The 13,641-nt window shown below is 47.7% G+C and overlaps 1 protein-coding gene across 2 annotated transcripts; it reads right to left on the bottom strand.

The window, feature by feature from the left end:
• Window positions 1–178: 178 nt before the first annotated feature.
• On the bottom strand, window positions 179–11,365 carry NUP85 (nucleoporin 85). 2 transcript variants are annotated; one of them, XM_038156878.1, is made up of 19 exons: window positions 11,112–11,365; window positions 10,908–11,001; window positions 10,622–10,784; window positions 10,197–10,267; window positions 9,819–9,862; window positions 9,029–9,098; window positions 8,023–8,144; window positions 7,557–7,691; window positions 7,129–7,251; window positions 6,671–6,802; window positions 6,184–6,290; window positions 5,826–5,909; window positions 5,581–5,646; window positions 4,955–5,106; window positions 4,747–4,864; window positions 3,323–3,423; window positions 1,601–1,752; window positions 942–1,028; window positions 179–353 (listed from the first exon to the last, which is right to left on the bottom strand). In XM_038156878.1, the coding sequence occupies exons 1-19, from the start codon at window positions 11,142–11,144 to the stop codon at window positions 252–254; spliced, it is 1,956 nt and encodes a 651-aa protein (XP_038012806.1). In that variant the 5' UTR covers window positions 11,145–11,365; the 3' UTR covers window positions 179–251. The 2 variants fall into 2 exon arrangements, with proteins under 2 accessions (XP_038012806.1, XP_038012805.1); XM_038156877.1 differs by having other exon boundaries at window positions 10,622–11,001.
• Between the last annotated feature and the right edge of the window lie 2,276 nt (window positions 11,366–13,641).

Here is a 13,641-nt window from a genome sequence, read left to right as displayed (position 1 = left end):
CAAAGAAAACATAAAATTCAAGGAAAAGCTGTAGTGAGGCTCACTCACCAGGGGAGGGCTGCCAGACCAAGCTGAAACAAGCAGCCATAACATTTTGATGCAGGTCCTTCATAAAAGGTTACAAAAATAGCCTATGTAAAGTTGTATTTGGAAGACAAGAACAAATGACCAAGCAATCTGCAAAACAAAACATTTATTCTTAGAAAAAGTCTGTTTATGTACAGAAGCCCCAAAGGAAGAGGAGAAGGTCTTCAAGACCCTTCCACAGTGCCTTCTTTGACAATGACTCGTGCGAGGTTCCGGGCAAGGGCAAGTCTCAGCATTTCCACTTTGGTTGTCTCAACGTCATCATCCTGCAAGGGAGCAGAGCCTGGGTTAGGGGACTGCACACAGCAATGAGCTGGTGCCACAGTCTGTCTCAGGGTTGGGAAAGTGAAGATGCAGGTCAGTGAGAGGTATTTACCCGTTACAGGGACCTCCTGAGAAGAGCAAAACCTGCATTTCCTACTTAATAGCTCAACCCAAGACAGCACTGCCAAGCCTTTTAATTCCCTGGGTGCTACAGGGCTTTGCATGTGCAGTAAATAGTTCCCTGTTCTGTGCCTGGAATGCTCAGAGCCAAAGCTGCTGGATGGCAACATCTCAGCTCTCCATTGCCCACGTAACGGGCAATTATTTACCTTGGAAAAGCATCATGGTCCAGTGCAAACCATCAGAACATGAGGAGTAGGAACACTCCTGCACTGGGTTCGTGAATCTGGGTTCAGTCTCCTGTTGATGCCCCATTTGACAGCCCTGAACCCACTGTGCCAGTCTCTGGGACTCGGGCTGTCCCTCTCTTGTGACCTCACTTAGGAATATCATTGCAGAGTTTCCCTCCCCCAACCCTTCCCACGGCCCTCCTCGCTTCATTATCCAATTGTCCTCAGAACTGGGACTACCTGGAATTTCTGCTTGTCTGGATTTCCTGCTGTCAGGTCTTCCAGGCATCGCATCAACTCGTAAGTCTGCTCTGCTGAAAATATGACCTGTGGAAATCAAAGTATTTACTGAAAAAGATCAAATTTAGAGACATCGCATAGGCTGAAAAGATAGTGCAGTTGAAGAGAATGCTTTTACACTCCCACAGCTCCATTCTGACCCCTGAAATCACAGGATCCAAAGGTAATTCAGGCTGGATGTGACTTTGGGAGGTCTCTAGTGCCACCTCCTGCACCAAGCAGGGTCAGCTATGAAGTCAGAGTGGCTGCTCTGGGTCTGTAATTGCTGAATTATTCTTTTCTTGATGGATCTTGAAGGAAAAACTCTGCTTAGAAGCACTGGAACAACCTTCAAGCCAAGTACCCAAAGGAGCTGAATGCAGTATGTGGTAAAATTACCAGAGCAAATGAATTCCACTGCTGTTGTAACAGCAGGGAACCGAAGTAAGAGTCAATTTATCCTCTCCCAGGTCCCTGTGTGTTCCCACTGCTGGGACACTTGGAACTGCCACGGACAGGTCCTGGCAGGAACGGGGAAGGAGGGTCAATACTTTGAGCTCCCTTGCCAGGAAAAAAGAAGAGGCCCCTGGGGGGCTGTGTCGGCGTGAGCAGGACCTCACCTCCTTCTGCTCCAGCAGCGGGAGCGCGTCCGTGAGCAGCGTCATCCAGAAGGAGCAGGGGGCGATGTGAGCCGTCATCAGCGTCAGCAGCAGCCGCGCCGCCTCCGGAAACCGCTTCTCCCCATAGAGCCGGTGGAACTCCCGGTACTTCCCTGCCACAGGGTGGCGAAAACAAGGCATCAGCAGCTGGGCCTTGGGAGATACCTCCGCTCCCACAAAGAACCACCCCCAACCAAAACGGGCCCAAAGCAGCCCGCTCTGGGGGTTGGGAATTGGGTGCATGAAGGAAGGTGACAACAGAGCTTCCCCGAAAGGGCAACCAAACCCCCTGCTGCTGTTCTGGGTGAACTTCAGGGTTTGCATCAGACTGGTCAGGGGCTGCTGCTGCCTCACTCCGAGTGTCTGCAGGGCAGCAATGCCCCAGGGGCTTAGAGAGCAGAGAGGATGTCCTTTTGAGGTCACAGAGTATCAGGAGGTCTGAAAAGCTGCACCATCTTCCTTGCTTGTTTAAATGGAAACTGGAAGCTCTCTGCCTTTGCTAAGAATTAGTGAGATCAATGTCTAGCATGAGTGAAATGGCTGAGGATGAAGTGGGGCTCATTCTGTATCCACTAAACTGTCACAATACTGGAAGTTAGTAATTCCCATTCAGATTCACCTTGACTCATGCTTGAGCTCAAGGCAGAGACATGGGGAAGTTGTCCAGCAAGGTACACCAAAAGTTCTAAAAACCTTAAGGGAAAAACAGGCAGAAATATTTTCAGGCCTTTCAGGATTGTTTAGAAACAGCAGAAAAGGAAAAGGCTTCTCTGGGGCTGACAGTTACCAGATGATGCTGGACATGCAGAGCTGAGGGATTACCAATTTGATAAGTCATATTTAACTTCCAGATCTAGCTTAGGATCAGCTTTAATGAAGGAAAATCAGTTCCAGTTTTGCAAGCTGGACCAAGTGGAAACAGATAAAACTCATGCTCACCCTCCCTGTAAGGGTGATATCAGGTAGAGGGGAGTCAGTCCAATGCTGACTGCAATTCCAAATTCCTATCAGATTCGGGCCTCTGAAATTGAGATTCCTACTCACAGCATCAGAGAAATCATTTTTCTGTTTTGGTCCATGAATCAAAGGCCACAGAGCAGCTGCAGGCAGAGGGGCAGGTTACCAGAGCCTGCCTTGTGCCAGGCAGGAGAAGGAAACTGTGGTACCTGAAGAAATGAGCTGGAGGCCCTCACTGTCTCTTGGCACAAGTGCTCAGTGGGAGAGCAGGGAGGGCTCTTGTTCCAGTGAGCTTGACCGGCACACTGAACCCACATGCTGGAGACTCTGGAGAACTTGGTAAAATTATAACAAGGCCAACATAACTTAAACCAGTGGATTACTCTTCCAATGAGCACCCTACGGCAGCATTTGTTAGTATTTCAGAGCCTCTCAAGGTAGTGATACAGTCTGGAAAAAGAAGGAAGACACAGTCTGGAAAAAGGAAGGAAGAAGTTTGGAGAGTCAGGACTTGGGCCTGTCCTGCTCAGAGCAGAGCAGGAACCTGGTGTGAAGGCAGTGGTAAAGGCCACCCCTGCTACAAGCTGCATCCCAAACCACACTGACCATTTGCTTTTTCCCTCATCACTAAACCAGGAGCAAGCCAGATAGAGGAAAGCATAAATCCAAGTGATTCCATGGAGTTCTCCATAGCAGACCAGTATGGACACTGTAGGCAGCTCTCACCAAGGAATGTGAGCCGGTCACTGAGCAGCATGGACGGGCCCAGATTGTCAATGAGGTCCAGGTCAGAGAAACACCCCTTTTCACAGTAGTCCTTAAGGAATCTGGGGAGAAAGTGGAAAGGAAAGCTTAGAGGGGAGGACATCATCCACATCCATTCTGTGCCTCCTAATCCCTTCCCAGAAAACCTGACTGTACAGCTCAGTTCCATCTTAATCAACCTCCCCCAAGGGTTTCAGAAGTTGTGAAACATTCCCTGGAAGTGGCCAAGGAACTGGTGTAATGTACATTTAACAGACACTTCATTGATTCTTCTGCATTCTGTGGTAGTTGAGATCTATTTTTTAAAAGGAGTAAATGAAGGAAGGCAGGCAGGAAGCTGAGGCTGGGGGATGCATAACTAACACTCTTAGACCATAAGAAAAGCTGTTTTTCTGCTGTGTAAAAAAAGTTGATAAGCAGCAGGAACAAAAACAATGCTAAAAGCTTTTCATCTGTTTTGTCACAGCCTCCATTATGCTGCTTTCTGCAGAACTGCTTCCTGTGATTTTTCTTCATCCTTCTGTTGAAGGAAATGTAATGATTCCCACTCCCTCAAATAACAAACAAAAAAACCCCCAAACCTTAGATTAGCCATCTCTTACCACTCATTTTGCCAGTGTTGAAGACAGTGTTGTCTGGCCACCTACCCAGAGTGTAATTTCAAAATTATACTCCAACTATGCAGGGACTGGTCTCTGCCTATTTCCAATTAGCAAAACCCACACAACAAGGATTGTTAGAGATTACAAAGCATAAAGAGTTGCCAGAGCTTTTGCTGAGGCCTGAGCCAAGTGTCAGTATTGTCCTCACTTTGATAACCACCCTCCTACTCCAGAAAAGGTCAGGAATTTTGAGAGGCTCATACAAAGTAAAAAATACATGGTAAAAACACTCATTGATACAAATTTTTAGTAGAAACGATGAGATTTTTAGTAGAAATGGTGGCTTAAGTGACTCCTACTGGCTTGTTTGGAGGTGAGGTGAACTTGATTATAAATAATCTGCACATAAATAAGCACAGGTAGGGACTGTCCTCCACCCCAGTCAGCCCCCTGGGTCACTGTCTGGCCCATCAAACAGCTCTGTCACAGCAAGTGAAGGGCAGAGGACAGAAGCTGTTAAAATAAATGTTTATCCAAGTAAGGTCTAAGGGGGTTGGACTCTCAGATAAAGTCAATCTGTTTTGTCTCTGTCAGGAAGGAAAGGAAAACAACACAGGGAAGGCACAGCTGGGGGTACTGCAGAGAGCACCCAAGGGTGTTGTTTTCTGGTCCAGAAGAAGGTGCCTGGCCCCACCTGCAGCAGTGGGAGCTTCCCTGGCCCTTGACAAAGCAGCCACCTTCCCCATGTCCCCCCCAGCCTGGGAGCCGCTGGCTCAGCCTCACCGGTCCGAGATGAGGGTGGCAAATGCCGCGTCCTTGGCTCGGATGCTCCAGGACAGGGCCGAGCCCAGGCGGTTGTTCCGCAGAGCCTTCATAGCCATGATCTTACAGATGCTGCGCACTTGGGGGAAACACAGCAAAGGAGGGCAAGAATTAGTGCCAGTGGGTTCAGCTGGACCACTGATAAACAGTGAGACTGAAAATGCACCACCTTGTTCATGCATCTGCCTCTGCTCACAGATCCTCAGCACTTTGAGGGCCTTCTGCTCCGTGCTGAGCGGGATGCGCTCGATGTGCAGCTCCAGGTACACCCGGCCGTACTCCGGGCAGTGGTCGAAGTAATCCACCCCCAGCTGCCACAGGCTGAGAGAGGGGAGAAATCACCACCATTCCAACCCTAGAAATCTTCAATGAGCACAACAGTAAAGCCCCAAGGAGAATCGAAGCCTGCATTAATACCTGTTAGCTCTGATTAACTTTGCATTCAGTCCTGAAATGGCTTTTCCTTTCTACCTCATGCCAGTTCCCTGTAACACACTTTGGAATGACACGACTTTGGAGTATGTGCAGCTTGTAAGAGCTTCAGTGCAAGGCACAGTGGCAGGAGTGGCTGTGCCCAGGTCATGGGGTGTGAAGAGTTCTAACAGACAGCTTTTGTCTCCATTCAGGAAGGAAAATGTGCCAATCTTGTACAAACCCTGAGGGATACCTCTGCTGAAATTCTAACAGTGGCTGCTCTAAGTTTTGCCCTTTTACTTCATGAACATACAGTTGTTTGTTTTGGCTGCCTCAGTCTAAGTCTGTCCATTACTTATGTAATAAAACAAAAGGTGATACCTGTGATGGGAGAAGAGTCCTGAGGCATACTCCAGCAGGAGGAATTCACGCATATTTGAACCAAAACTGGGGGGAAAGAGAGCAAATATCCAGATATAATTATTTGCATCTCACTGGAAAAATCTGATAACTTTATTTCACAAGTACTGTCAATTTCTGCAGTATGTTTTCTTTTGGTTTTGGGTTTTTTCTCCCTCTGGGCTATCTTATTCAGCTTCATTCAAATAATGCAAATAAATACTTACTAGAGATTGTGAGACTGCAGGAGTTTGCAGTGATCCAACAGGTCAGTCAGATGAGCCACAAACCACCAGTTGCTCAGGACAATGCTGTGTTTGAAGCAAAAGAAAAAACTAAGCCTAACACTGCCAGGGTCTGTGTCAGGTTTTCCACAGGCATTTCTTACCAATACACAGCTCTGTTACAGTCCAAGGTCTGGCTGCAATGTCCCAGACCTAATGGAATACTTTTAATTGCTGCCAGCTTCACGTATTTTTGCTAAATTCTTTGCGAGGATGATCAGGGCTCTGTACCCACACCCCAGCCCCAAACACACACAAGCAGTACTGTAGAACTAGAGAATCAAAAACCTTGAAACTCAACCTGCATTCCTTGATCACTTGATGCATCTCAAATTCAAAGGCTGCCATTAAAATCATGTCTAGAGGCTCAGGGCTGCTCTCTCCACCCAGGAACAGGTCCATACTAGACTGTGGAATGAGATGACAAGACATAAATTAAGAAGCAAGACATTTGTTTGGATGTAGCAGTTATTTTATAGGAAATAATAGGTCATAGAGGTTGAACACATTAACAAAATGGAATTTTCCTCATTTTAGCATAGGGGACTGGGAAAACAATTTGCAGGAACAAGACTGGCAACTTTATGACACTGAGAAATAACCAACTGAAAAGTGGGTCTTAAACAATTATTTGTCAACTTTATCACTCTCCCAGTCCTTTTACAAACTCCAGACAACATCTTACAGGTATCTAGTTGCTGTAAGACTTTTCCCTATGTTTTTCTTTCAGTGTAGTAACCCTTTTTTGCTTGAAACAGTGGAGAATAATAGAATATTTTACTTCCTACCTGTGCATAGAAACGCAGCTCCATCGGCTTCACCGTCGGGTGGGAATACAGGAGCCGGGTGACGAGGAAGTGATACCAGGTGGTCATGAGCTCCTTCTTCTCCAAAATGGCATCCTCATCTCCCAGCAGGATCTAATGGAACAAAAACACAGCAGGAATGCTGCACACTCAGTGATGGACACGGCTGCACTCCAGCTCTCTACAGGCATTACTTCTGTTCTGCAAAGGTGAGGATGTATTCAAAATTACGTAACAAAGATCCTTCTCACAGCTCATTTTCCAAATCAGCCTTAGGACCTTGGACAGGGAGAGAAACCCAACTGCCCAGGCTAGCAAACCATCAACAGAGGACAGGAGACATATTAAAGTTACTTATGGCTACACTGGGCTCCTGAAATCCACAAGGATAGATTCAATACTTTAGTCCAAAGTTTCCTTTGTTCCCAGCAAAAACACACCTTGCAGATGGACTCCATGTGGGGATTGGAAGCAAAAGTTCCATCCTGTAGATACCGTTGACATTCCTCGTGCCAGTGCTGCCACTTCAGCTCCAGCTCTGTCAGTGTCTGGGTGTTGCCAAGCTGAACAGAGGGAATAAAGGAATACAGGGAATAAAGGAAACACCAAGTCAAATCACACCAGGCTCTTGGGCCGAACTCACAGTCACTGCTGATAAAAAGCTAAACATGAGGCTGCCTGTCATCTTTCTGTGTTGATGTGTCACCTAACAGACTTTTATCTGAATTGCTGGGTCTTTGGGCAGCTCAAGAACACAAATATTGTTACTGTAAAGGAGTAAGACTGAGATGTTCTAAATGTTACAGGGGACACAACCAGGTGGCTTTTCCCAACAAACTACATGAAAAAAAACACACTTTGTACATACACTGGGCACAGGCATCTTCTTCATCAAGTCATCCAAGATTTTGTACATGTTCATGGATGTAGGATTGGCATTGGCTTCCTTGGAGAGCAAGTGCCGTGCTTCGTCCATCCGGCCTTGGAGCACAAAGACATCCACCTGCAAAAATCCCCTGTCCATGAGCTCCACACTGGGCAAGATTATGAAGATTATGGAGCACCCAGGAAAGGGATCAGAGGACATTTTAACCTGTAATTCAGGCAAGGCAAGTGGAGTTAAAATGTTTAAACTGCAGGCACTGCTAACTCAAGTAACAGTGTAAGGCTTGACCTCTATGGGTCACGAAGGATGAGGATGGGAATGAGAATGGCTTCATCCTAAAGCCTACACAGGCAGACAGCAATGAGATGTTATGTCCAGCAGGGAAGAGGAAGGAAAGCACAGACATGAATTCCTGTTGTTTAAGAATCTTCCAGGTGGTGATACTCACCACATTCCAGAAGAGCTTGTGTTTGGATGGACTCTCACTGCTCAGAACTTCCCGGACCATGCTGTCCACGTCACACACGTGGAGCCGCACCCAGTCCAGAAGGCGCAGCAGGAGGGGGCCAGCTGTGCAGACAGATTTCCCTCTGTCAGTTCCCAGTGTTTGTTCCCAAACTGCTCTCACACATTTAGTCACAGTTTGACATCACTAGATGAGATTTACTGACTGGATTTCTACCTGCCACCCCAAAAATACCAAGTTCCTTAAGCAAAGAGGCCCTGGGAGCACCCAGCCTCTGGCAGGTTTTCCTGTGGCAACATGGTCCAGCAGAAAACCCAAACTTGGAAAAAAGTGAGTGATCCAGATAGTAAATCTCGCAATGCAAGAGACAAACAGAATATTTCTGTTTATTTTAGCATCATTTCATTATTACTAACTGAATATGAGGAAGAAATTCAGCACTAGGTGATTAATTTAGATTAAGTAATCTATAATTTGTGAATCTCTCCTGAATTCTGGAACTGTGTAAGTAGCACATTTGCTTGCATAATATTATTTCCTTCAAAAATTATTTTCTACTTTAAAATGCCAATGTAAACAGACTGACTTCAAAAATGGCAACCTAAAGTTAAAGGAGTTGTATCAGAGCTATATAAATGTCAATTGGCATCAACATGTTTGGTGTTTAAAGAGATGTTTAAGCTTATAAATAAAATGGATTGGCAACAACTTTTGATATCCCTTCTATTCATATCCTTTCTCACAAAGAAACAATTTAAATCAGAGTGAGGAAGAAAAGTAGAAGGCAAATTGAACAGCTTGACATAATTCAATATAAAGAAGGCAATTAACTGAGGCAGAAGTGGTATTAAAAGGCTTATTGATACTCTGCATATCTCTAAAACATTATTAAGCTATGACACAGTGAATATGATATACATTTTAAACAAATAAATATGCAAAGAACAAACCCCCATCAGTCTTTGCAGGAGGATAGTTCACGGCTCACCTGTAGCTGCTTCAACAAACAGAATCTCACACAGGTTCCAGATCAGCTCCATTGCAGAGAGAATGGAAACCTGAAGGAAAGCAGGGCCAAGTTTCTGAGCTAGTCATTATTTCACTTGGGTTTTTTAACCACACAATGGCATCTGTTGTCCACAGTAATAAGTTCTTACAGAGAAATATCATACTGACAGTTCAGAGATAAAAATTAAAAGACACATGCCAAAATTTCACACTTTTTTTGGTCAGAAGACACTGACACTGTGTAATGAAATGCAGCAATAATGTCACTAGTGAGCAACCTAACTGGTCTTATTTTCAGCTCTTCTGCACTTTTAAGACTCAAGACAAACATCAAAGGAAGAAAGAACAACCAATGAAGCAACATAACTGCAGCTGCTAGGACAAAAGTGGTGTGAGCACTCTGCTCCTCCCAAAACACTCCTGGGAACACCCAGAGGTGGCTATGAGGCTCAGATGCAGCTGATTGGAATCTGAGTTTGAGAGGTGAAACACCACACAGCAAGTCTGAAACTTTTCAGCTTTGGGATGACAAGAAAACATCACATCTACAACAGCAAATATGTTTATGACATGGCAGCGAATTGAGGTGTTGGGCATCTTTATTGTTTTAGAAGTACAGGAATTAACTATTTATTTTCATTTATTCTTGGTCATAAACTGCATCTTATATACAAGACAGAGTTAAATCTGAAGTGCCTGGTGCCACAGTGGTGGCCTGGTGAATTCACCAGCCAGTAATCCATGTCCAACCTGACAGGACTGCAGATTACCTGAGTGCTGTACTGGCCTTGCAGGGCGGGGTCCCGGGTCGAAACTGAGGGTAAAACAAGGAAAGTCAAAGAGCAACATATTTACATTTGACAGTCGCTTCTGAGCTTTGACAGCTTTTCATATATCTGCCACATGAGATACAAAAAGGCCGCAAGTCCCCAGAAAATCAGTTACAATATGGTGGGAAAAAACAGTCCGTGACCAGATTTACAAACCAACTTGGAAATCTCCAGCATGGAAACAGAGTTCTGGTAATTACTGAAACCTACACATGTTATTGTACAGCAGTCACAATAAGTTACCATTACAATTCTACTTTCATAATTGCAACTGCTGTTTCCTTTTCCTGCAGCAAGAGAACAAACAAACAAACTCACCAGCTGCCTGGTGCATGTCCTCCATGCAGGCTCTTATCACTGACCGATAGTTTTTACTCACTTGAACCAATCTGCCAAACACAAAAAGACTTTGGTTGGAGGGAGCTGTTGGAGTTTTAGTGTTATGCCTTCTATAGCCTTGCAAGTTTCTCTGCAGCAGCAACTCCCAGTACCTGGGTGGATTCATCTGGAATCAGTGAGACTGTGCCACACTCTACCAGCATAGTTATTGGAAGGATCTGAGCCTTGATTTGTAAAATCCCCTCAAAATGGTCATTCTATCTGCCCCGCTGCTGATTCCAGAGCTGGTAAAAGCAGCCTGACCAACGGCACTTGCCTCACCGGAGGCGTTTATCAGCTCTTGGCGCTGGCCCCCGGTTGGAGAAGGGGCAGCCGCTGCCTCCCACTCTCCCCCATCCACTCACTGCGCCTTCCGCGACTTCCCCGCCAGCTCCTCCTCGCTCCGCTGCAGCCCCATGAAAATCCCGTGCGACTCGTTGAAGAGCTTCCGCAGGGTCTGGATGTAAATGTCCTGGTCCCTGCGGACCACGAAGACGCGGGAGGAGCTCGGTGCTCCATCCCCGGTACCTGCAACAGAGCCCGTCAGCGCCCGGGCAGCAGCGCCCGCCCTGCCCTCACCCCAGAAACGGGACGGGCATGGGGAGCGGGACGGGCACGGGCAGCGGGACGGGCACGGGCAGCGGGACCCACCTGCGCGGCCGAAGAGGGTCTCGCACACCAGCACCTCCGCGGGGCCCCAGGCGAAGCAGAGCTGCCGGACCGACGGGTCCGCGCCCGGCACCACCTGTGGGGAGACGGTGTCCGTCAGCGGCGCCCCGGGCCCGCACCGCCGGCAGCCCCGTGCCGCCCCCGGCCCCGCCGCCCCCGGCCTTGCCCTGCCCGCCCATCCCGCACCACGAGCGGCGGCTCCGTGTCCGGCTCGTCCATGGCGGCGGCCGCGCTGCTCCCGCTCCCGCCCGCCGGGCTCCGGAGGCCCCTCCGGGCTGCCCGCGCCGCCGCCTGCGCGCCCCGAGCCTCCGCCCGGCCCGGCCGCTGCTGCCCCGCGGAGCCGCCGCCCGGGGACGGAAGGGGACAGGGAGGGACGGCGGGTCTCCGCCGGCTCGGGGCAGGCACCACCGCTGGCCCCGGAAGCGCCGCCCGTTCCCGAGGCCCCGCCGGGGCGGGACGGGCCCGGCTCCGCCCCCGCCCGAGCCGCCGACCCTGAGAGCCGGGGCGGGCGGGGACTGCTCCGAGCGGGCTGTGGGGGATGGGATGGGATGGGATGGGATGGGATGGGATGGGATGGGATGGGATGGGATGGGATGGATGGCAGGCACCCCATCACAGTCTGTCTCATTTTCTTGTCAGGACAGATTCACTGCTGGGTGGGAGCATTGCTGGCCCCAGGTGTGTAGTGCTGTGATGTAGTTGGTCAGTCAGCATTCACAGATTCACCGAATAGGTCAAGTTGGAAGGACCACAAACTCAGGTCCAAATTCCCTGCTCCAGCAGGCTCATCTCAGAGCACATGGCACTGGGTTATGTCCAGACAGTTCTGGAATATCTCCAGTAAGGGAGACCCCACACCCTGTCTGATCTCTGTCCAAGTGCATAGTCTCTAGCACAGTGCTGATTTCATGCTCACTTCATTGACTGATTGCTGTGTAACAACCCATGTCTCTTATTTCTTTATGCATGTCAAACACATTCAGGTTAAGAAGCCTCTGGGATGTTGAAGGTGACACTCTCTGGAGCTCTTGGGCATTGATAAAGCTGACAAATCAAATTATGTGCTCTGACTTCAGTGAGTTGCCTGCAGGTTGGGGAAGGACTTGTAATGAAGCAGGACCGAAGCAGGAAGAACTGCCACTGTGCCTCACTCACTCACTCCCTCACGGTCCAGGAGGAGGTCGATATCCCCTGGACACTGGGCAGAGATGCCTTCTGAGGCTGCTGGAGGCTCATCACCTTTCTGTTAACGCTGGGAGCTCACCTACCATGGCATTCAACTCAATAACCTGGTGTGATAAAACACTAACAGCATCCTGCTCCTGTCCATCCATTCTGGTCTCCTCCCCACTTCTGTGTACTCCTCACTTTTTGCCTGTGCTAGCCAATAAGCAAGTTTTTCAGCAATAAACTTTTTAAGCCAAGTATTAGCAGTGCAGCTTTGTTGGACCTACAGCTGGAACCAGTCCCTCTTAGGCAGGTGCCTTCCCAGGACGCTCACTAAAAATTAACTTTTCAAGATAATGTAAATAATTTGCTGTCCTTGTATGACAAATGCTGCAACACTCCATGGCTAAATTGCCCTTTTTTACTTATCTGCTGCTGCATCCATCATTTCCAATAAAAATAAAGCCAGCAGTTATCTCTGGGAAGAGCATGTCATGTAACCAGTTATGCTGAGATAAGGAAGTGGTGCCTGTTCAGGTCAGAAGGAATGAATTTTTGTAGGTAGAGAAACATTCTGAAAGCTGCTTGAGAAACTGAAGACTCATCAATTTAAAACCCCTTAATGATTATCATGGTAAGGGTCTGTGTTTTGTTATTTGAAGATGTGCCTGTATTTGAATCTCTGCTCTACAAAGTCAAATTCACCTGTTGTCTTACACAATGGTGCTGCTCTGTGCTGCAGACTTCTGAGGATGTTAGTGGGCATTCCTAGATCCAGAATACCATTCCACACATCACTAAAAGGCTCTAGATGCAAATCAGAACTGGATGTCTGAAAACCCAGGAGGACGAGGCCTCCTGCCACTGCTCCTCAAGGCGAAGATGCTGCTTTTATAACTGCAGCAGTTTCTTGTGAGTGGCAGAATATATTTAGAATATCCATGTAATACTGTGTAGAGATCCACCATGTGGGAGGTGGAACTAGGAGTGGGACAGTGTCCTCTGCTGCTCCCAGGTCCATCTGTGTGAAGAGACAGTGAAAGCTGGAACTCTTTGATCTTCTCCTGCTGTGTCTTGGCACACAGCGTCCAGTTTGCTCACGCCCTAAAAGTGTCCATGGCTTTTCATATCCGCAGCATCTGTTGTTCTTAAATGGATGATTCCTGTGGAAATCATCTTGGGAAAGGTGAGTTTTAGTATGAAATCTTGACTTTTTTAGTCCTCTTGAACACTGGCTGGAGCTCTGCTCATATCTAGAAGGGAAACCTTTCTTCTCACTTCTCAAGGAGACTTCTGTGCTTCTCCAGTCCATATAATTGAGCAGAACTGGGAATTTCCATGTCAGCATGGAACCTCACATTGCTCAGAAAGGCTTTGGAGTATGGGCTGTGGGTCCAACAAGGAGAGCAAAGAGAAATTGTGTGGTTTACAGTCAGGAGAAAAAGGGGGGAAAAAAAAGGTCTGATGAGTACAGGAGTTACTACCTTGTGAAATAGGAGGTTTGGAAGCTATTTGGGGAACAGAGGGAATGATCAGCATCATGAACACG

Source organism: Motacilla alba, chromosome 18, assembly GCF_015832195.1.
Source record: "Motacilla alba alba isolate MOTALB_02 chromosome 18, Motacilla_alba_V1.0_pri, whole genome shotgun sequence".
In the NCBI taxonomy this organism is placed as follows: Eukaryota; Metazoa; Chordata; class Aves; order Passeriformes; family Motacillidae; genus Motacilla; species Motacilla alba.
The sequence above is the reverse complement of the archived record's forward strand: the minus strand, read 5'-3'. Positions and strand labels throughout refer to the sequence as shown.

Coding starts and splice junctions, on each gene's coding strand:
- NUP85 (XM_038156877.1), bottom strand. CDS start 11,144: ATGGACGAGCCGGACACGGAGCCGCCGCTCGTG. Junction 9,863..10,196: donor GGACATGCACCAGGCAGCTG/GTGAGTTTGTTT, acceptor TTTTACCCTCAG/TTTCGACCCGGGACCCCGCC. Junction 6,291..6,670: donor AGCTGCGTTTCTATGCACAG/GTAGGAAGTAAA, acceptor CTCATTCCACAG/TCTAGTATGGACCTGTTCCT.